This window comes from Pseudonaja textilis, chromosome 1, assembly GCF_049901715.1.
Source record: "Pseudonaja textilis isolate UNSWEBS1 chromosome 1, rPseTex1.2, whole genome shotgun sequence".
NCBI lineage: Eukaryota > Metazoa > Chordata > Lepidosauria > Squamata > Elapidae > Pseudonaja > Pseudonaja textilis.
Genome location: NC_141990.1, coordinates 104,549,244 through 104,573,971, shown reverse-complemented (window position 1 = coordinate 104,573,971; position 24,728 = coordinate 104,549,244). Strand labels below are relative to the sequence as shown.

General features: G+C 36.9%; 1 protein-coding gene across 1 annotated transcript in view; it reads right to left on the bottom strand.

Annotated features, from left to right (window-relative positions):
• Positions 1-1,312: 1,312 nt before the first annotated feature.
• SIM1 (SIM bHLH transcription factor 1) overlaps positions 1,313-24,728 on the bottom strand; it is a 79,143-nt gene continuing 55,727 nt past the window's right edge. Inside the window, exons 9-11 of the mRNA XM_026726684.2 lie at positions 18,981-19,146; positions 6,957-7,362; positions 1,313-2,469 (exon numbers count right to left, since the gene is read on the bottom strand). Of these exons, the coding sequence (XP_026582469.1) occupies positions 1,733-2,469; positions 6,957-7,362; positions 18,981-19,146 (1,309 nt within the window). The 3' untranslated portion in view covers positions 1,313-1,732. The remainder of the gene's footprint in view (positions 2,470-6,956; positions 7,363-18,980; positions 19,147-24,728) is intronic.

The following is a 24,728-nucleotide window of genomic DNA, read 5'->3' as shown; positions in this document are numbered from 1 at the left end:
ATGGGCAAGTCAGCTTCACTCAACAACTGTGTCACTAATAACTGCAATAATTCAGCTAACAACTGTGGCAAAAAAGGTTGTAAAACGTGGCAAATTTTACTTCCGTCTCACCTAGCAACATAAATTTTGGGCTCAGTTGTGGTCGTAAGTCAAGGAATGCCTATTTTGTGTCAGCTTTTTCTCTGAAAAGAAGGGAAGAAAAGAGAAGCTGGGAGAGACATTGGAGGTCTTCTAGTCCAGCCTACCACTCAAGCTGGAGAAGCTATACCATTTCAGATAGGTGACTGTCTAGTCTCTTCTAAAAAACCTCCAGTGATGGAGCGCCCACGATTTCTGCAGGCAAGCTGTTCCCCTGGTTAATTGGCCTCACTGTTAGGAAGTTTCTCCTTAATTCCAGGTTGCTTCTGTCTTTGATTAGTTTCCAACCATTGTTTCTTATCCTGCCCTCTGGTGCTTCGGAAAATAATTTGATACCCTCCTCCTTGTGGCAGCCTCTCAAACATTGGAATACTGCTATCATGTCACCCCTAATTCTTCTTTTCTTTAGGCTAGCCAAACCCAAAACCTGCAGCCTTTTTTTCTTTTGCTATATTCTGATGTTTTCATAACAAGTTGCTCAAAGAAATCTTATCTGGATTTTTAACCATTTCCACCAATCTACAACTTCTTCATTAGGACTTTCCTAGTTTAACAACAAATAGAACTTCAAATGTGATGATCTTTCAGAAGTGCTTTTTTCTCCAAACCTATGCCATTATATCACTTCCAATATACCTAGTTTCTCCTGATGTTGCTTCTCTCTTAAAGTATGGCCTCATTATACAAATATTTAAATTCAACACTTCTACCGTATTATTCCATATTAAGAGTCTAATTTTTAATTAGCAATATTTGTGGCCAACAGGGAATTATTAAATAACTCAAAATGCTTTGCATTCTGCTTTGTGAATGTGTGTGCGTGTGTGTGTGTGTGAGAGAGAGAGAGAGAGAGAGAGAGAGAGAGTATTATGTATGTATGTATGTATGTATGTATGTATGTGTGTATGTATGGTATTTGGGTTTCTTCGGGTATTACACAAGATTAAAAAGAACCCAATACACAAGCCTCAGGATGGCAGATGAGATTCTGCCGAAACGTTGCTATAATAAAAGCACAAATATTAAGACGTGGGAAAATACCCGAACAAAGCTGAATACCATACATATAAATACCCGCGAAAACTTAAGAAAACATATGTATGTATGTATGTATGCATGCCTTGGTGTATGTTCGTAAATGTGTGTATCTTGTGTGTGTGTATACACACACACACACATTCAGTGCATAGCAGTCTTACTTTATTAAGGCCTGAGAGACACCAGTAATTTATATAGATTTTCCTTAACTAGTTCATCATGCATGTCCATGCAAACAAAATGGCTAATTTTGCACAGCAAGAGCGCTCCCAACTTAGATCTCCTTCACAATGTGGTGCTAGCTTTATGGTTTGATTTTGTTTTCTTTACCTCAACCTTGAGACCAATGCATTTGAAACAGCAATTGGGATAAACTAACACTCAACACTACAAGAACTCTTTTCGTGCATTGTAGCTTGTCAAATGTTGGTTGCAACAAGAATTTTAAAACGTATGCGTCTGTGGTTATTACTCTGCAAAGATACTTGTCCTAGGACGACCTTAAAAAAAGGGGGGGTAAGGGGGGGTGTGGGGGTAAGGAAGAGCGAAAGGCCCATCAGCTCCCATTGGTTATTATAACAGATGTCCCCTTGTGTCCCTGGGCTGGATCTTGCTGCATCCGTAGGTGAGAAGTCACATCAAAGTGTGATCCATTGCAACCCAAAGAATAGTTCCTAATCGTTTCACTGTCATAAAGGTGCTCCAGAGCAAATCCTGTTAAGGTGTAGGCATGCTTATCAAAGTATTGCCTATGGGAAGTATAATAATTGGGAGAGCTTGTGGGCTGATGGTCCCCTGGAGTCTGATGGGGGGACACGTCGGAATGAAAATAGTCTTTAGCCAAGAGCAAGCCTGATTTAGACATTCGATCAGACCCAGGGCTGTTTATTCTAGATAGCGTTGTGGGGCTGTTGTCATAGTCATTCTCCTGGGGGCTCATCAGTTTCCCATCCCGTTGTTGCTGTGTGTGTTCACAAGGAGGTGTAGTGGTGATGCTGGGGACTCGGCAGGCCTCTCTCAGCTGTTGCTGCTGATGGTAGTTTGTAAAACAAACCGTGTGCTTTTTCCCAGCTCCGTTCATGGAAACCAGCTGATCAGGGGTGGATTTCCGCTGCTGTAGCCTATTCTCTTCTTCTTTAATCATTTGCTGAGTTGCTCTAATTAGAGTTTCGATTTTGCTGGGCTCATGTGGGCTGCCCTGATACTGCTCAGAGTGGTATCGGTCCCCTGACTCACTAGCCGAACCAGGATCTGGGGAACTAACCACACTTTCTTCATCCCAGTGCCCTCTTCCTAAAAAAAAAAAAAAAAATGAGGAAAACAAAGAGTATAAGTAACGAACAGTGGATTTTGCACCAAGTCCAGAAGATCATTCAGAACTGATGACTTCCTAAAGACAAAATAACAGTGTTAAGAATTTTAAGCCATTTATTATTATTATACGTCAAGCTCCAGCATGTAATATATCTTGGCCCTCATTGACTTACTGCCCATATAATGATATTTTATCTAGGTTAGCAGGATTATCTTGTCAAGTTCAGGTTCAGCTGAGGAACCTCTTGTCTCCTGACTTTCAGCCTTCTTACTTTGGATGTCTGAATTCACAGAAATCATCAAAGCTTCACTCCTTCCCTGTTTCTTCTTTCTGCGCCAACTCAGAAAGCTCAAACTGCCCAAGAAGCTGCTGATACACTTCTACAGAAGAATTATTGAGTCTATCATCTGCACTTCTGTAACTGTCTGGATTGGTTCTGCAACCCAACAGGACAGACACAGACTTCAGAGGATAATTAGGACTGCAGAAAAAACAATTACTACCAACCTGCCTTCAATTGAGGACCTGTGTACTGCACAAGTCAAAAAGAGGGCTGTGAAAATATTTACAGACCCCTCACATCCCGCACATAAACTGTTTCAACTCCTTCCCTCAAAACAATGCTATAGAGCACTGCACACCAGAACAACAAGACCCAAGGACCGTTTATTCCCGACAGCCATCACTCTGCTAAACAAATAATTCCCTCAACACTGTTCAACTATTTACAAAGTGTACACTAGTATTACTGTTAATCTTCTCACCACTCCTTCTCACCCATCCCTTCCCACTTGACTGTTTCCTAGTATGATTTGATTGTTGATTGTGCCCTATGACTATCAGTAAGTGTTGTATGTTATGATTCTTGACTCTTGATGAATGTATCTTTTCTTTTAGGTATACTGAGAGTATTTACACCAAGACAAATTCCTTATGTGTCCAATCACACTTGGCCAATAAAGTATTCTATTCTATTTTATTCTATTCTATTCTATTCTATTCTGTTCTGTTCTGTTCTATTCTATTCTATTCCTGTTCGGGGTTGTCTCTGTAACATATCATTGCATCTTCCTACTTTGTATATGAACTATAATGCTTATTTGGGGGGTGAGGAACATGTGCTGCTTGAGAAAGGAGATGTAAATATATTTTATAAATATTTTTATATATATGTACAATAACTAAAACAAAAGTGTTACTGTAAGTCCATGTCTGATATCATCTGCTACGATGATGTAACTGGTTCTAATTCTCTGTTATTGCTTTCCGGTCCTCTATCAACGGTGGATTCTCAGTTCATTTTCCCCTACATTTGCCATGGCTAAAATTCCAGGTCTTTTCCTCTCCTTTGGACAATAAAGCACTATCATGCCATTTCCCTGACTCAACCAATACATATCAAAACATCGTCTTCAAATCACAACACAGGACAAAATGTTAATACTAAATATAGTGAAGAATCTTCATTAGCACATATTCCATGGAATTTAGTCTATGTATCTATCAGGGTGGTTGTCCATATGGTACAAAGCAACTTAGAAGGCTAGATCAAAGAAAAAGATGTTCCTTTGTCACTGTCTTATTGCTATATTATCATTATATTACAATTTCAAATTATTGTGGGGGGGGGGCAATATGATAACTCTGTAAACTGCTTGGAGAGGGCTGTCAAGCACTATGAAGTGGTATATGAGTCTAAGTGCTACTGCTATTGTAATTTCTCCATTTAACTAGAAAAGGAGACTGGGTTCAACTTATAGGAAAATTTGGCTTTGCAAACTTTCCTCCCTCTTAGTTCCTAACTGGTTCATATTTAGCAGAAGCCAGCAGAGCCTGTGAACTCTCTGCAGTTGATTTCCTATGCAGAAAGCATAGGAAGAATCATCCCAAAGGGAATCTCATTTGACTTTCCGTAAGATAGTTCCTACATTACTGACTGTGTATTGCAACATGTGAAATGCTTCTAGATGTTTTTTCCAGCGTTAGCATGCAGTTCAAATAAATGTCCGAGTGTTGTTATCCCTAGCCATCAACTAATAAGCTGCCTAGTACAGGTTTTCCAAAAGGTATCTCCAATTCCAAACAAAAGAAAATATTTTTAAAAATCTTGCAATATCCTAATTTTTTACATGATGTTGGCAATCCTACACAAGAGCGCATGGGATCTAACAGGAGAATATGAAAATATCACATTATTTCAGATTGTATTAGTAGAATATTATGACCTTATATAATCTCTTGGCATTTCAGCTTTTTTCCCCTAATGGCTGGGTAACTGCAAAATCATGTGCTGGTATGTCGGGACAAAAAAAGATTGCTGTCTCTTGTACTAATAACATATGCCTACATAGTACATAAAGCATAAATGTGAAGATATAATAAAGGAAAGCATGTATTTACATCAATAACACCTGAAAATTTAAAAACTCAAATCAAGTGATGCCTCTTAGTTTTGTTTTGAAATGCTTCTTTGTAAGATAGGCAGGGATGCAATATATCTTGTCAACATATATTAGTATTTGTATTCAGAATCAAATGACATAAGTTTGTCTCATCACGTTCAGTGCCTTATGAACTGCACAATCAATTATTGGTTCAGGAACATTTGAACTGCCCAATAACTCTTACCAATGAAATTCATTTTTAACTTAAATTACTTCCACTCCTATTAATGTTTATAGACTGATGATATAAAAACTCAATGACTCTTAAGAGAAAAAAAACTGCTAAATTAAGTCCATTAACTGTTCGTAACAAAATTGGGAGTTTGGCTTTTCAGCCAATAACATAATGGCTGAATCAGAAATTATAGTGTTATTGTATATTTCTCAATAGATCTAATGAGGCAGTCACTAAGTATTGAAATGTTTTCTATTTTTAAAGATATTTAATGTTGCATTTGTAAGCAAGGAACTCAGCAAAAGACATTGAACAGTGTGAAAAGGAGAAAATTATACCTTGTAGTAATAGCACAACTCTAGTAATATCATAATAATATACATCAAGTCTTTTATAAATAAAAGTATTTAGCACAACCTAACAACTCTCTGGATATGAAAAGACCCTGCTTTTTCTAAGAATGTCAACCCGAGTCAAGGTTCAAAGATTGCACCTATTTATTTGTGATTCTATTACCTGTTTCAGATGACTGGATGCCTACCTATAGAACTCAGCTTTCCAAATTAAGCTGTGTTTCTATAATTTTGCAAGTCTCTTTTACCAAAAGCTTGGACCCCATGTTTTCAGCTGTTCTGAGGGTCCTCACAACTTGCTATTAACTTCAGTTCTGATGCTGGCCTAACATTAATCAATGCATCCAAGCCCTTTCTTAATGGGGAACAATGATGACCATGCATTGACTGAACATCATCAGAACCATGCTTCAGTCTTTTGGATTTTTCCATGCACTCTACTGACTTTAAAGGACCAACAAAAAAAGTGACATTGGATCCAGTAAAAAGAAGGAAAGGGTCAACTGAACATTCTTGGTGTCTTGAAAAAAATCCCGAAAGCACCATATGTACAGAAAAAATTAACAGCAAGAAAAGCTATTATACTTCTGTTCTATTCCATTTTCTCCATGCTTTTAAATTTATTAATTCCCCTCTTCTCTACTATGTTGCCATTCATTTGTTAAGCCATTCTATTCATTTTGGGATTTCATTTTATTCAGTGATATAGCATATATATCTTGCTTTTTATTTTTACATGTTCGCCCAGCATAAGCCACATACCTTAACCCAAGTAATTTCACAAGAGTCACTTTCATTTTTTCCTTAATTTTCCTTTCATTTTTTCCTTAATTTCCTGAATTTTTGGTAGGTCTCTCTCTGTCTGGAATACTTCCTAAAGTTTGGTCTTTCAAACTTCTCTTTTTACAGTTTTGTTGTTTCCAGTATTAAATGTCTAAACTACTTTTTGTTCCCTTCTCAAAAATTCTAACCTTTCTTGGATCTGATCAATAAATTTGCTAGATTTAATACTTTTTAAATGATTATTTACATAAATCATCCATTAAATGAAGATATGTTTTGGAAAGAGGCTTTCCTATTCATCCCATCCCATCCTTTCCTAATCAAGAAGGCTAGCACAACATTTCTTACCAGGTTAGAGGCAATGTGTAGAGAGCTTCTAATCTGCAGGTAATCCCTACAATTATATTTGAAAGCATCAAGAGCATATTAACTCTTAGCTGATACCCAGTGCATATAAAATCAATTTTATGTAGGTTAAAAAAAGGACTAGTGATAAAAAAAACTCTATCTAACTTTTAAATAATTTTGGGCAGTCATGAAAAAAGAGAAAACATACTGTATCTGTAACAATACGAGGTCTAGAAACTACAGCACTCATAGAACAAATATTTCTAAATTGCATGTAAGCTGAGAAAAAATGCAAACACATTTTTAATATCTGGCTTAAGGTTGCTTATATAAGCAATAATTCAGGTTGGTTTATAACTTACCATGAATCCTGTGAATGGATGTTATGTGTGGCATGTTGCTTTCATAGGCTTCTCGGCTCTCAGGAGAAGATTTGGTTAGTGGAAGGCCAGATCGAGAACCCCACCATGCTTCCCTTCCAGGCTGTGGCGTGCCAAGAAAGTACCGACCAGCCTCACACCTGCCCCCTTCACAGGCTTGAGTATGGAAGTGTCTATCATCAGCTAACCTAGAATGGTCAACTGCAAAACCATAGCAGAGGGTACCACGATCCGAATATTGTCTATAGGCACAGGAAACATCATGATGCTGAGAGTTTGGTCTTTCAGTGGGATCCATTAATTGTGGAGATGCAGTGTCAGTCAGTGGACTTCCACCCCACTGGCTTTCATGATCAGATTCAGATCTTTCTGTATGAAACCCAGAATACTGCTGGATAAAAGAAAGGGGGGAAGAGAAGAAGAAATTAAGGGTAGATAAGTGCTGATCATTAATTTGATTTTCAAGGTGCTTAAGACCAGGTACAAATCAGTGTTCCTGAATAAAAAAAAGTCTACATGCAGTTATGTGTAATATCACACAACCAGCTTGCGAATCAGGAGGTTTATTTTTTTAAATTGTTTGCTCAGTGCATATCCACCTCTATTTTATTCTTCCTGCAAATACCTATTATGGAAATCAAATGGATCTATATTCTCTTTTCAGTTGTAACCCCACTGGAAAGCCATCTCCAGCCTCTTTTTTGGATTTTGCAATAGCTTTTTATTACAAAACTACAATTTATCTTGTGAGGCTGCCATTATACAGACCAGCATGTATTCATTTCTTCTGCAGCAAGTAGACTTCTTTAAGGAGCTTGCAGGGTCATTAAAGCATTTTGTTCTACTGTTCATCAACTGGACAGTTGCAAGATCTGCTGGTCTGCCTTTGCCATCATTCTCATACATGGGGAATTTAGACCAATACATCTCAGGGCATTGAGCTGATAAAGGCAACATCTCTGAAATTATATCCACTGAAAAATATCCTGCTTGGTTTAATCTCCTTTAGTAGAGAAGACCAGATTGGTCTCTCCATTCATCAATCCATTCCATCCATTTTATTTACAACAGAAAACAACTTACAAGTAATTTGTGTGTGTGTGTGTGTGTGAGAGAGAGAGAGAGAGAGAGAGAGGGAGGGAGGGAGGGAGGGAGAGGGAGAGAGAGAGAGATTGATTTTCAAAGTTTTTACTACCGGTTCTGTGGTAGTGGCTTGGTGGACGTGGCTGGGGAAGGATACTGTAAAATCCCCAGACAGAGATGGTATTTGCCAGTTCTCCGAACTACTCAAAATGTCCACTACTGGTTTTCCAGAACTGGTCAGAATCTGCTGAATACCACCTCTGGTGTGTGTGTGTGTGTTTCTATCATAAAGTTTTCTGAAGCATCCTTTTTCATACTTTACCCTAATGTGTGCAGTTCATATTTTATTCATTTACTTTAGACACTTATATGTCCATCTATCTTATGCATCATAACTATGGGCAGTTCACTTCAATGGTGATAAAAACATAAAACAATATCCACACACCTCAGTCCCCAAAATACAACTCTTGATGCCCTAAATCAATCCTTCCTAAAACACAACAGTCTTAATCACTGGGATTCGGTCTCATCCTATCCCAATAACTGGGGGAGAGTTGTCTTTTTAAGGACTTCGGAAAGACTAGTAAATGGGGAATCTGCTAGATTTTGGTGGACAGGGCATGGAAACCTCCAGGTCCAAGAGGGACATAATCTGAATATGGTAACGGACTAATGTTAACATCCCTCAAACCCAAATCACAAAATTACTGCACTGAGACAAAAACCCTCAGTTTTCTGTAAGAATATTTGATGTTTTGAAAGAATGCACCACAGCATTCAGAGCAACATGAAATCTAAAATATTTCAACATATTAATTTGGGATTAATTTGTCCAGGTCAAATCTGTTCAAATTGGAATTCATGAAAAATGGTCAATAATAATGCTCCAGTGAATTTTACATTTAGACTCCTCAGGTTAAAAATCAACAAACTAAGATGTTATTTCCAGGGGTGGGATTCTACCAGTTTGCACCTATTCGCTAGAACCGGTTGTTAACATTCTAAGCAGTTCGGAGAACCAGTTGTTAGAAGAAATTACTGGCCTAATCCTGTAAGGAAGGCAGGAAGGAAACATTCTGGTGTTGCTTACAGAAACTGCCTCTCTGTTAACCCTTATTACGTTCTTGGCAGGACTAGACTTCCTGTCTCAGGAACATCTCTGGAGTTTTTTTCCCCTCCTTTGCTGTACTTTGCTTGTGTGGAGTGACCATTTAAAGTTCCGATGGCACTGAAAAAAGTGACTTAGGACCATTTTTCACACTTACGACTGTTGCAGTATCCCCACAGTCATGAGAGGCCAGGTGAGGGAATGTGTGCCTCGATGTGAGTGATATTGAGTTGGCACGCCCAGCCAATAAAATGACCACCAAGCCATGTTCACCCAGTCACATGACCACCAAGCCACCCCCACCACCCAAGCCATGCCCACAGAACCGGTTGTTAAAAATTTTGAATCCCACCTCTGGCTATTTCCCATCCCAAGTATTAATAGGTAAAACCAGAAACATATTTTGTGAAACATTCCTGACTTCTCACCTGCAAGGAATCATTTTAAATTCCTTTTGTCATACTATGTTTCAGCTAACAGGATGATACTTACTCCAGGTTCTTCAGGACAAATATTTTAGAATTACTTATTTTTACAGTATAGCATTATGTATAATTGTAAAACAGTTTTATACAAGTATCTTCTCTAGTTTTAAGTAGTAGTCCATGCTGTGGGGGGGGGGGGCTTGTCAAAAAGTCAGAAAAATTATTTCAACAGCTTGATTGACACATTGGGGTTTCACTGTATGGCTGCTTCCCCCATTTTGATTTTTTTCACTCTTCCCAGCTGATATATCTGCTTCTCAGATAGATCCACTGAAAATGGATCCCTTAGAAATCTGCTGTGTATCTGGAGGAAACCTTTTTTTTCACCCAATATTTTTACAGTTTAGATGGATTTTGCTTTCTTCTCTCAGTGACATATTGAGACTTATTCTCAAGCAACCCTAGAATAAGCACGGTTATAAGACAACCTTGTTACCAGATATTAACTAATTTTTATACTGCCTTTGACTGATTTTCAGTGTTTAACAGATCTTCCTCTCACATGAAGGTATCTCAGAAAACATTAACACATAAACAATTCTCTAGGATTTTCATCTCTACAAGCCCATCTAATTAAAATGTGCAAAAGCTTGTTTTTTTCTAAGTGACATAGTGTTACATTTAATGCCTTATTTTGACTTCTTTCTTTGTCTCAGACGGAAGGATGAAGGCACAACATTGGGGAGGAAGAAGACTAAACCAAGTGGTATGAAAAAGGGAACATCATCAGAACCCAACATGCATGAACTTAAATTAGAAAGTTGATCTTTGGTCAAAGGACAAGCACAAAGGGGCTACCACTCAGCTTCAGATGACATTTCGCAGAAAATATGCACGGAGATGGGGAAGCTTTTTCAACCATATTTGGAAATGGTTTCACTTCATTTTTTCCCCACATCATAATTTCTACAAATTTTAATGTAGCTTGTCTGGTCAAATTACAAGGCAAGGACTGGGGCAAACGCTAAGAGGTTACTTGGCTAGGAATTATGCCTGAAATCAATTAGTGCCTTTTCAAACTGAAAGGGCCCCTAGCACTCAAGGAGTTCATATAATCTATTTCTGACCCTGTTTAGTCACTAAGGGCTTCCCGATTCCAACAAAGATGGATCACTAGATGTTGACAAAGAAGGGCTGACAATTCCTAAAAGATGGTCTGACATTCAGTGCCATTATTAGAATCCTGAAAGTTCTATTAATAAAAAAAATCAAGAATACTTAATTTTAAGGATCAGTGAAGAGATATCCTGGAATGTATATTTTTCTCAATGGTCACGCAAACAGAACTTCTCATTAATAGAAATAGAACAGATTCTAGTCAGTGTATGTAAGCGGCAGTTCATAAGCCCTAAGGGAAGTTCATTGTGAATTCAAAGAGGTATTTTTAATCCATCTGCTTTTATTTTGACAAAAAGAAGCTGCAGAATTCTGGAATCTGTTTGCAAAAAAGCTGGTCTTAAGGCAAGCAGCTGAACAGAAGGATTATCAGAACTTGAGAATGATGAAGCTTCTTTCAAATCACTTTATTTTTCAGATACATGAACCAAAGTGGAGACCTTGTTCAAATCAGCAAAATGAATCAGGTGGCTTTGGAGCATTGGGTAGATTTTTTAATTTAATAGTTTTCTGCTGATTTTGGTACTGTGTCAGGCAATGTATAAAATTACAACATACTTCTCCATGGAACCCCTTCCACAAATGAGGAATGTTATGGGAGGGGTTCCATGGCAGATGTCAACAGGTGTATTAGCGCATGCAACATCCTTTGAAGCTCCCTTTTTCCTTCAAAGGGAAACTGTTGCACAAGCACAATAAGCTTTATTTTCTTTACAAAGTGTACAGTAAATGGGAGACAGGCTAAGTCAAGCATTGGCCCAAATATTTATTGTTTTTAGAATAATGTGATAAAACTCATCAATCATACTTGTTCTGTGTCAGCCTCCATGACACGGTATCCAGGGCTGGGCTGCTGGGGGTTCTCAGGGGTTCAGGAGAGCCCCTAGCTAAGATTCTGTGAAGTTCAGAGAACCCCCAAATCCCACTCCTGGCTGGCCACGCCCACGCTTCACTTCTTGAAAATTGACAGAGTTATTTTCATCCATTTTTTCAGGAGGAGAACACATAAGAAAGAGGAGGAGGAGGAGGAGGAGGAGGAGGAGGAGGAGGAAGAAGAAGAAGAAGAAGAAGAAGAAGAAGAAGAAGAAGAAGAAGAAGAAGAAGAAGAAGAAGAAGAAGAAGAAGAAGAAGAAGAAGAAGAAGAAGAAGAAGAAGAAGAAGAAGAAGAAATAATGTAGATATTTCCCTTTGAACATTCCCTAGGAACATTTTTTTAAAAACCAAATCTCAAGATGGATGAAATGGAATGGGTTTCCTCTTGGGGCTTGAATCATAAACTTTAATTAAATCATTCTATCTTTAAATCTTGAACTAGAATCAAAACAGTCTGCACAAGCCTACTTTATAGCAACCTGGTGGGAATAAATTCAAGCCAAAGAACCCAATTCCAGGCTCTTGAAAGAGATTCTAAATTAATTCCTCGCAGCAACTTTTTACCTAGCAGGCTCAATGCATTACACTGATATGTCCCTTCCTTCTTCCAACAGTTTATAATTGCACACAATTCTCCCTCTTCCAATTTTAACTCCATAACAGCCCCTTTAAAATGAGCTATTCTGAAGATTCCTTTTTCCTGTATGCTTGACCTGGAAGTTCTGCCTTCACTCTTCGTTGGATAATGTTTGATAATTAATTTCTGTGAAACAAAGGCAAAAATATAGTAGATTGGGCCTACTTACAAATATACATTCTGGCTAAAATGGACTGCAATCATCAGGGTTGTCAGCAGGTTTTATAACTGTTCTTACTAATTAAGCATTAATTCTTATATTAATTATAAATTCTTTTTTAAAAAAAATACAGGTTCTTTGTAAATACATTTGGCAAACGGTCAAAAAAATGTTTAAACGGTTTCTTGACTGCGTTTAAAATGAGTTAAAAGTCTCTCATTATTTAAGGTATATAAATAAAGTATGGATTACTGCAACATGTCTATATGGAGCCACCCTTGAAGGCCACCTGGAAGTTACAAGTCCTTTGGCCCAGAATATCTTTGAGGAATTGCCACCTTTAGTCTTGGATGGGGTGGCATTGCCCCAGACATCCTGTGCATAACCTGGGGGTTCTCCTGGAATCATGACTCTTGCTTGAAGAGCAGGTTGCAGTCGTGGCCAGGAGAATCTTTGCACAACTATGAGTTGTGTGCCAGTTATGCCCTTTTCTGGACCAACAATCTCTGCTCAAAGTCACTGATGCTCTAATCATCTCTCATCTTGACTACTGTAACGCAATCTACATGGGGTGGACCTTGAGAAGTATCCAGAAGCTTCAGTTAGTTCAAAACGTTGCGACTTGCATTGCTTTGTGCAGGTCTATATGTGCAGATATGTCACTTTTCCTGCTGGAGCTGCATTGGCTATCAATGTGCATTAAGGTCCAATTCAAGATTCTGGTTCTCGACTTCATAAACCTCTACATGGCTTGGGACCAGGTTACTTGAAAGACAGTATTTTCCAACTCACATCTATCTGACCCATCAGAGTGGGGAGGCAGGGAATGCTACAGGTCTTCTCTCCTAAGGAGGTCCATCTAGCAGGACCAAGAAGAGCCTTCTCTTCCCTCCCTGTGGAACATCATCTGCTTGAAGATAAGATTGGCTCCCACACTCTTTCACACGGACTTGAAGACCTGGTTTTGTCAGACCTATTGGGATGCGGTCTATTAAATGGTTCATTTGATTATTGACACTAGTGAATTATTGGTATTTATTGTGTTTTTACTAGGTTTATATTGTTGTAAGCTATGCAGAGTCACTGAGTGTGAGTTGAAATGTTCATACACAATTTACTGCAACACACACAGTATTCAGCATCCCTAAATTTGTCCATATTATGCCTTTGTTGAATGAGATGCATTGCCCCCCTCCCCCTATTTTCTTCTGGGCTCAATTTAAGGTGCCGATTATTACTTTTAAAGCCCTACATGGCATGGGGCCAAGTTAACTCAGGACTGCCACTTCCTGAGATCAGACTGGATAGAGTGGACCCATTCCAGCTCCCTTCCTCTTAAATGCTGCTATCTTGCTGTTGTTGTTAGTTGCGAAGTTGTGTCTGACCCATGGACAACATTCCTCCAGGCCTTCCTGTCCTCTACCATATTCTGGAGTCCATTTAAGCTCACGCCTACTGCTTCAGTGACTCCATCCAGCCACCACATTCTCTGTCATCCCCTTCTTCTATTGCCCTCAATCTTTCCCAGCATTAGGCTCCTCTCCAGTTAGTCTTTCCTTCTCATTAGGTGGCCAAAGTATTTGAGTTTCATCTTCAGGATCCGGCCTTCTAAAGAGCAGTCAGGGTTGATCTCCTCTAGAACTGACCTGTTTGATTGCCTTGCAGTCCAAGGAACTTGCATCTTGTGGTTCCTTGGAAATGAGTCTTTTCCATTGCAGCCCTGCCATGTGGATCTCCTATCGGAGATTTGACAGGCCCTTACCCTTCTAGCTTTTCAGATACTACTGAAAATTGGCTCTTTTCCAAATTTTGAGACAGTTTCTTGTGCCCTGTCACCTCCCACCATACTCCACATCAGCAGTGGGATCTACCGGTTCCACTACCGGTTCGGTGATCGTGAACGCATGCATGCGGACATAATGCATGTGCACCTAATGTACGCACTTTCCCCACACCAACTGAAGCCTGCAGCTTAGAAGATAAAGAGGAGAAAAGCACAGGGTCGGGTAGGAGGGCCGATCCTGCATTTTTCTCTTTTTTCTCCTCTCAGCTGATTATCCCAGGCTTTTTTTTCTCCTCTCAAGCTGATCGTGGAAGGCTTTTTTTTTTTTTTTACTACCGGTTCAGCAAAACCGGTCCAAACCGGTAGCATACCACCACTCCTCCACATAATGTTGCCCTTGAAAAGGAAGGGCAGGAGGCTTCATCTGAAGCTTCATCTGAAGCAACATGCAGTGACATGGAAGCCTAGGAAGCTTCATCTGAAGCAACATGCAGTGACATGAGCAGTTATGTATGTCCCTAGAATGGTACATGTTAAACTTCTGTTCAGTGAACTGTACTGGTTGCCAGTTTTTCCCCAAGTTTCAAGGTCCTGGTTCTAACTTTTAAAGTTTTAAATGACATGGACCAAGGTTAATTGAAGGATTGCCTCTCCCAATTACATCTACCCGTATCTGTCCCATCAAGTCCAGCATGAGAGGTATGTAATTGGCTCTGTGTGCTACATTAGCCCCGATGCTATTGTTCTTCCAGAAAATTCTTCAATTGGTTCTTTTTAGCAGGTTTGGGGACCTCATAGTGATAGGCAGCCTGCTAGATTATTGTATTATATGTGGGATTTTGGTACATTCTCCTGTGGTTTTATTTATAGTTTTCAGTAATTGTTTTAATGATTATTTAAGATTTGTTTTAATTGTTTTGTTGCACATTGCCCAGCATCATATTAGTGTGATGGGTGACTATATAAATTGATAATTAAGGATATAATGTGTAGGTTAATGAAGAAAGACTTGAAAAAATAGATGGCATGCAGGAGATTTTTAGCTTAGATAGTTAACTAGCTAACTGTCAACTATGTCAGATTCTATTAAGCTACTGAGCACCAGCCTATTTCAGATATTGGTGTTCACTGATTGTGAAATTTGTACTATCTGTTGCTACTCCTACAGCTTTTGATAGATAAACAGTTATCAGTCTTTATCTCACCTCCCAAAACATGTCTGGTTATGCAAAGAGAATCCTTTTATACCAAAATCTTTCCAGCCAATCAAAAACTTCTGTTGCACTGGGCATCTGCAACTTTCCTCTTGATTAAACAAGTAGGAGATCACAGATGCAATCTACTTTACACACAGAACATATGTGCTTTTAAATCACTTTTATCTTGCCTTTTTAACTAATCTAACCCTGAAATATAAAGTATGGTCTTCTGTTATAGGCAGAACAGATGGTGGAAGGCTTCGGTTAAAGTAATGCAGCATAACCATTAAAATAACCTCTACTAATGGTGATTGTGTACCAGTTCTGAATCTACTTTAGAACTTTTAAAAGTTTCCTTTCACTTTCAAATTTGCAAAGTTTGATGAATAATATTCTAACTAATACATTAAATATTTCGTTCAATCTATGTAATTTAATTACTAGATTGAATAAAATAGACAATATATCATTAAGGAAACATGAGTTGGTATGATTTGCTTTTATTTAAAATATTTATGTTCTCTGCTACTAACAAAAATGACTGAAATAAAAACAAACTTTCAGTATTAATTACATATCAATAGCCATTAAAAAGCAAACACATTATTTTAGTGATAGTTATAACTAGTGCAGTAATTGTCCTTGATAAACTTGAAGTTTTATTCATGCAAACAACACTCAAAACTGCAACTAAACCAAGTTTTAATAAAAGTGATAAACTTGAATTATAAATGTAGCTCAATAGGTTGAAGCTAATGCAAACCAAATGTTTTACTATAGAAATTGTACTTTTTATGATGTGATCATTACAATAAAAATTAAAACTCAGGAGGCCATGGTAAGCAATGCTTCTTATTATTTTTATTTTTCTATTACTCTGTGTAGAATAAATAAGATTTCAGGAATTTAGAATAAATGAGATCAAAATTTATTTGGTACCTGTGTAAGGATAGGACAATGATATGTAGCCCAGTAATAAACATTTTACCATAGTTACATCTTATTAAACAGAAAGAAGCCAAGTTCCATCAATTGAATTAAATAATATTTAGGTTCTGCCTGAAACTTTTGTTTATGGATAGGGTTGATTTTGTTGGGGATTGTCAGGATTTGTGTGGCAGAAACTTCAGTCACCTAGTTACTATCTTTGAAAACATTTACAGAATGCACTTTCGGTTTGCAAGCTGCCTCACTGCTCCCCCCTCCCTTTCTGTTGGCAACTCTAAAAAGACCATAGAAATATTTTATGAGTTGACAGGGATAGGGTGTCAATTAAAAAAAAAATGTTAGGATAACATTTTCTCATCTTTGGTGTCTTTTCACTTCATAATAAATAAATAAAAACTTGTGCTATTTTCCAACACTTTTCAAAGGAAGAAAATATATTCCATGCTGTAAGCCAGAGGTGGGGGACTATGGCCCCTTTATGATTTGTGGACTTCCACTCTTAGAATTCCTGAGCCAGCAGGGCTGGTTCAGGAATTCATGGAGTTGAACTCCACAAGTCATAACACAGCCATAATTCCCCACACCTGCTGTAAGAAAATGACCTATATCAGTGTTTGAGAATATGGATTAACATCCCTTTGCTTACTTCAGAAAGTATTCATTAATGTATATACTTGGGAGTTTTTTTAAGGGCCCTTACAAAGAATGACAATCCACATAAACAAAGAAATGATAGGTTTATAGTAGATTAGGTTTGTTGCACTGCGTTCTTTTACCATGATTGTCCTTAGAAAAGTAGAAGTTTGATTTGATGACAGTGATGGTAATAATTAGTACATGGCTCTAGAAAAATGCTACAATGTAGTTTTGAGCTGAGTACCTTCTGTGCCTTCAAGTTAAAAAGAAATACTAACACTATCAATTGTAACACAATGCTGCAATGAATATTAATAATTATGTAGGCTTACAGCCTAGAAAAAGATTGATTAGATCATCCAACAGTCTACATTGAAAGGGGATGCCAGTTGTTCAAGTTGGCTTTAGAAAAAGCTGAGGAACAAGAGACATTATTGCTGATATATATTGGGCATTTGAGAAAGCCAAACAATAATAATATGAAATCAGTATGCACTTCATTGATTACAGAAAATTATTTGATTATTCCAACCATGGCAAGCTAGAGAATGCTCTTAGGAAAATAGGAATTCAGAACAATTTATTGCGCTCTTACAAAATCTAACACAGGAGGCCACAAAAAAAATTTAAAACCTGGCAAAATGACTGGTTGCTGTTTGACAATATTAAGAGAGACTCAATATTTAAAACTGCAAAAATGCGGTTTTAAAATTTAAGGAAGAAATACCAATAACTTGCACCATACTTATGACATACTGATAGATGAAAATGCAAATAAACTGCAAGCTCTAATGAGGAAAAATCAGTAAGCAAAAAAATGGGGAAAATGGGATTAAGATTATATATAAAGAAGAACAAAATATGCAAACAGAGATATATCACGGCAATGAAATGGTGGATAGTTCCTGCCTTTAGAATCAGTCAACTGTAAAAGAACTAGCACTCAAGAAATATGCTACAAATCAGCACTTGGCAGAATACTGTAATAGTTAAGAACATGGATAAGATTCTGTGACATTTCTATATCTACAGTTATCTGTGACATTCTAAGGAAGTGAAAGTTGGACTTTGAAGAAGCAGTTTAGAAAGAATATTGACACTTGTAAACTTAGCATTGGAGAAGACTCTTAATGCACTGGATAACCAAAAAAACAGATCATAAAAAAAATCAATCCAGGAATCTCATTCAAAGCAAATAATCAAAATTATGTAGGCATATGATATTTATGAAAGTAAGGATGGCCTGATATGAATAGGGCTACCACTAGTGTCAAAGTTATATAATTTTATAACATACCCAAATTAAGGCTGCACCAGAACTTGAAAAGCAAACTCATGAATTACTGAACATTTCTGTATATATTTTAGTTCTTTCTCTTGAACTTAGTGTTTCCATTTTTATTCCAGGTATCCCTCACCTTTTACTAAACTTGTATCCCTCCATATAAGTTGGACTACAATTCCCATTGTGTCCAAGCAGCATAGTTACTGTTTATACTTGCTGGGATTAGTGAGAATTGAGCAATATATCTAGAGATATTAAATTAGGGAAGACCAATTCAGGATTGACAACAATATGATTGAAGTCACAGAATGCCAATTTAGATTGAATGGAATCTTGTGAATTGCATAGGTGAAAGCACAAAAGCCTAGAATTTCCTATAGAGATCCAATATAACTTTGAATTTTTTCTTTAACTACATTCTATATATGTGGTATTTGCAATTTTTTTTTGTTACAAGATCTGTGGCATGTCTTCAAATTAATATGAAATCACTTCTGGCATTACATATGTTGTAATTAAAATCCTGATGCTGTTTACATTTCCTTGGACATTCCCTCAGTGCAAATATGTTGCCCAGTAATAACATAGATTAAACCTCTATCAGCAATTATACAGTTATACTTCATTGCAAAACATTTCAAAAAGAAACTCAAGAATCTTTTTTAGCATATTAAATCAAGTCGCTCTTACCTGTGGATAAGGTGATGTCCTAGATTTGGACTTTGTGCCAGAGAGACGTGATTTGCTTCCTTTTCTGTTGTCAGTTATAGTTGGAATTGAGTTTGCATATGAGTAGGCTGGTTTTGTAGCCGAAACCTGATCGAGGGAGAGTTGAAGTCCTTTGTATTCTGTATCCCTAAATAAAAAGTATAAATATATATTTAATACAATTCCATAAATACTTATGGTTAATTATTCAGCTTTCATTTTCTTCATTATTTAAAATATGCACAAATATGTGTTTTCCAGATTAAAAAAAAATTAAAAGGTGGAACCAGTACATGAATAGTAAGTAAACAAACTCAACAGTTTCATTTGAAATGGTTTATTAAGAATTAGTGAGTGTTTATCTTTGAAAAGATGTTGGAAAAAAATTCTCCACTCAACATATTGTTTCATCCTGCAAACTTCCTCTTTCCATTTTCTTTGCCAAACTGCAGCCAGGTGTAATTTATTATATAAATAGACAAGATTCCCAAAGCTGAACAAGTGTGCATTATATATTACAGTCTTTGTAGAGTCTGAACCATACATCCAGATTTGTTTATACTTAACAGTGCTAAACTTAGGAAACATAATAAGATGGCATAGAGATTTCTTCAGCTATGTGAAAAACTCTTTTGTGATGCTGTTCTGATTTTGCATTGATAGTTTAAAATGATAAATCATTACTTTCTAAATACACATCTGCTTCCAGTTTAGACCGAAGTAATCTAATTCACAAAACTGCCCTATAAGAAATTTAGCATTTGAATTTCAAATAGCTCATGTAATAGTGATATGAAGTAGAACTGGAGAAGATTCAGAGGATGGCGATGAGATGGTCAAAGAGCTGGAGTAACTTCACTACGAAGAAAGGTTATGATACTTGGGACTTTTTAATCTAGAAAGGAGGCAGATAAGAAGGAACATGACTGAGGTGTACAAAATTATGCATATTGTGGATAAACTGGACAAGAATTTATTTTCCCCTTCCCCAAATACTATGGCATCACCAGAGGTCATCCAATGAAATTGGAGGATCAGGACAGAGAAAAGGACTATTAAAAATGTTGGACACTAATTACATGGGATTAGTTTAGCATCTTTCTTAAATGGTGGAAAGTATACTTGTTTCCATCATTTTGAAATATACCCAGCCAGTTAGTACCACCATCCATTAATTAGATAAGAGAAAATAAAGCCCTTCACCCTCCTGTTGTGACCTACTGTACATGTAAAGAAGAAGTCTCCTCCAAAGCAATAGGCATATTCAGACTTTTCACATGGCTGTGAGTGTATAGGGAACTGGCATTATTTAAGCTATATAATGAAACAAAGTCTTGCTTGTCACACTTTTTAGGCAGTTGTTGAAAATATTTTCTTGGAGGTATTCTTTTTCAACATATTGGCACTCATAATCGTTCCATGTAATGGTATTAAATTGTCACCATCAAGCTTGAGAAAATGCTTGAAAACAATTGATCAACATCTGTATTTCTGGCTTTAAAAATAATAATACAACAACTTAGAATATTACTCTCAAGTGCCTCAGTGATAAATACATGTAGCTAAACAGGACATGAATTTTCCTTTCTCCAACTGAAACCCATCTAAAAAACAAGCAATGGGGAGAGATTAGAAAGGGAAATGCTAGGGAAGTCAGTTAATAAAATCAGTGATAGTGATTATTTTTACATATCCAGCTAACTTCAAAATTGAGAGTAAAAGGCAAAGGGGTTCTTGCACCAAAGAACAGGAATTATGAATATATCATATGTAGTTTATTTTGCCTGGAATGTTTGACACAGCTTTTGTATGTTGAACATATATAACATAGTGTGTATTTTAGTCTTAAATCAACTGAAGAAATGAGTAAATCACCCACCTCATTCTTTCATGTAGATTTTAATGAAAGAGATGATAGAAAATGGCACAGCTTTGGGAAAAAAGGCCATCCTGACTCAAGAGACCAAGTTTTTAGCAAGCAGAAAAGAACTCATTTTTCCAGATAAGTTAAAATTCTGCATTTCCTTCCCTTTCTGGGAAAGTAGCTGTAATTGTCTTATTGGTTTTGGAAAGCTAAGAATAAATTGAGACTATCATTCCATGTGGTTTTATGAGTTCAACTAATGAGGCTCAAAAAAAAAGCTTGAATATCTAATTCTGCTACAAGCAGAGAGTCCTGAAATGGCTACTTAAAGTTGCATTCTTTATATAACCAACCCTTCTCAAAGAAATAATTTACAAATTATGCTTTCCAAAAGGCACCATTGCATCTATTTTATTTTATGAGGGGGGAACCCTAAAATACATTGGCATGTCTTACCATTGAAAAGTGGGTATTTAAATTGTCAGAACTGTACAGAAGTGTTCTACCATAAAGGATGTTATGAGAAGCAATAGATGAAAAATAGAAAAGTTTTAAAAAGACTTTTGATCTGAGATATATACTTTGGATCGAGAGTGACTGAATATTATCTTCAACATTTAGGAATCTTTCTTGTTCCAGTTTTTATAGTCTGATGCCTACCCAATATGCACCCACTTATGCAGCCATTATGACCACTTCATGCTGCTTGGGGATATCAGAATTGATTAAAAACATAGAACAGTATCAGTCTGGAGAAGGCTCATCAAGAAAGAGTTGCCACTTTGTTTTATTCACCTTGCCATAAGCAAGGTTCACTTGATAAAAAATAGTATCTGAAATATTGGTACATAGAACTGAATTTCCATTTCAACTCCATACAGATACAAGTTGGATTGAATTAATAATGCAATGAAAACACATTAAACTATAATAGAGCTATATGAAACTGTATCAATATTTAGAGAAAGAACTGAACAAAGCATTTGTTGCCTTATCTATAGAAATTCTCAAACGTTCAGGTCATGATTGTCCCAAAGGTGCTTTTTGAAAAGGCAACTGGACTTTCTTGTTTTTTTTGTCCTTAAAAATGTTTCACTTCTCATCCAAGAAGCTTCTTCAGTTCTGGACTTTTCAGAACTGAAGAAGCTTCTTGGTTGAGAAGTGAAACATTTTCAAGGACAAAAAAAAACAAGAAAGACCAATTGCCTTTTGAAAAAAAAGCATGTTTAGGACATTCATTGCCTTGCACAATTTTGCTTCCCTTTGGTCAACTTCAGGATGTTCTCTAAGCTTATTGTATCTTAGAATAAGGCTAAGAGGAGCTTTCTACAGTGAGTGATGCAAGAGCCTCCTCCTGCATCATTTACTGAGGCATTTCTCAGGGTGAGTGATTCTGGTGTAGATTATGGGGAACCTTACAACATTTGCCAGAGATGGTCAACCTGAGCCCATCAAGGCATTTTCTAGACTGTCACAGACTATAGAAATACTGTAATGTACACCAGAGGTCACCATCCCCAAGCCCACATAGAAAAGTACCAAGTAGTACCAAGGGGACTTTGGGCTACACAAATCAATACATGTGACAGTGCTAGGAGTTGTACTATTTAGGAGCACTATCTTGCTCTAATGCAGCAATTCTATAAATAAATAGAAAATAGAAAAATGCACTTAATAGTGACTCACAAAAAGCATTTAAATCCTAGAAAATGAAATCATGTAATAATGAGAAATTTGGCTAAGATTAAAAGAAGCTGCCATAAGAACACTTAATAGCACCCTGGATAGATACCAAAATATTAAAAGGAGAACTTGATTCAGTGTTTCATAGGAAAAGAATACTATAGAGTATAATCAGTGCCGAATCTCATGACAGGATCATGTAATGTTAACATTCTGGACATGTTAGTGTGTTCATTTATTCCTGATATTATCCTTTCTCATTACTTAAAAGTCAAAGTATTTTTAAGCAGCATATTGGCTGAGAATGTGCTGAAAAGCTATTAAATGAGAGGTAATGCAGCCAGTTTTCTTTCCTCAACTTTTAAAAATGCATCTTCTCAAAGCCAGGCTCTGGACTACATTTCCTCTTTAATATCAGAGCATTTATGCATAAACAGTATCTCTTATTTATATTAATAGCACAGAAATGTAAATCCTCACATATCAGTAGGACTGCATCTCCCATTATATGCAAAGTTAATAGGGACCCCCGACTGTTTCTCAGACTAGACATTTTCACCTCAATCTTCAATGCAATCTTTCTTATATATCGAAAAAATTGAAACCATTAATACCAGCGATGTTGGAGTGAGTGTCAGAAGATCCAGGTTCAATTTCTCACTCTACTACAAAAAGTATTTCAGACAACCTTGGGCTAGTCAATCTCTGTGAAATTTCCAGAAGTACTTGACACAGGAGTCCAGGTTAGTTCTCTCCCGCTTGCTGTTTAAAGCTACTAGTGGAATTTCTAGCATTTTCCTAGATTTAAAAAAAAATGAACTGAGAGTGAATCCTGCATGAATCCTACATTTCTGCTTCATGAAAATATAAATTATGAACTCATTTGGAAGCAGCAGCTAAGGAACAATGTAGACATCTACTTAAGCAACAGTATAGAAATCTATCACAGTAATCCTTTTGAAAATCTAATTTTTACTATCTCTTTCATAAAATAACAAGGATAAATCTGCTCACTTTGGATAGATTAAATATACAAGTGTAATGAAGCAGGTTGGAACCAGATCTTTTTGTTTTGCCATCCAATCTAGAGGACTTAAGGTAGAATATTTATGTGTAAAAACAATGCCGTGCAATAGTGATATTGTTCTTTTAGGATTTTACATTGGATTGCCTGCAGAATTGCTACCTCTTGTCCTGTGACTAGAAGAACAACTTATCTATCCTGAGTTCTTTCCCTGTTTCCAACAACTGCACATCTCCAATAGATCATTCTTGTGGTAGCTTGTATCGAAATTTCTGTTAAATTAGGAAATTGCCATAAAGAAAAGGGAGTCAATCTGTTCTCCTAAGCACCTCCAAAGCAGGACAAGAAGCAATGGATGGAAACCAATCAAGGAGAGAAGCAATCTAGAACTAAGGAGAAATTTCCAGACACCGAGAACAATTCATCAGTGGAAAAACTTGCCTCCAGAAATTGTGAATGCTCCAACCCTGGAAGTTTTTAAGAAAAGACTGGACAACGATTTGTCTGAAATGGTATAGGGTTTTCTGCCTGAGCATCGGATTAGACTAGAAGACTTCTAATGTCCTTTCCAATGCTGTTATTCTGTTAAATTCATCTATAATATTCATAAATGCATTGTCCTGTGCTTAGACTGATGTTGGAATTAGCACTATGTAAGCATTATGTAATCTGCTTGCACTTTGAACCACTACAACACCGATTTGAAGAATGTACTATAACCGTTCTTATTTTATTGTGTTCACTAAGACTTTCTACTTAGTAAGCATACCAAAATACAAATAGCATTGACAATTGGATGTATGATGCTCAAAGACATTTTCTCGTAAAAGGTAACTGACCACTAGAAGTGCAGTTCTTTTCAAATTGAAAGAAGGCCAGGAGAAAAGAACAAATTTAAAATACTTCAGACCAAGGACACCTGCTTGGAAAGTGATAATGCTGGACTACCCCTTTATCTTTAAAGTCTTTATAACCTGCCACCACTACCGTCCAAAAAATTAAAAAGGTTGCTCTTTCTACATCACTTAGTGGCAGAATATGTGTTTGATTTTGCATGCCAAAGCACCCAGATCTATTCTCAGCATCATTAAATAGGGCTGGAAAAGATTTCTGTTTGAATTCTTCATGCTAAGCTGGCAGTCAGCACTAAGTACTGAGC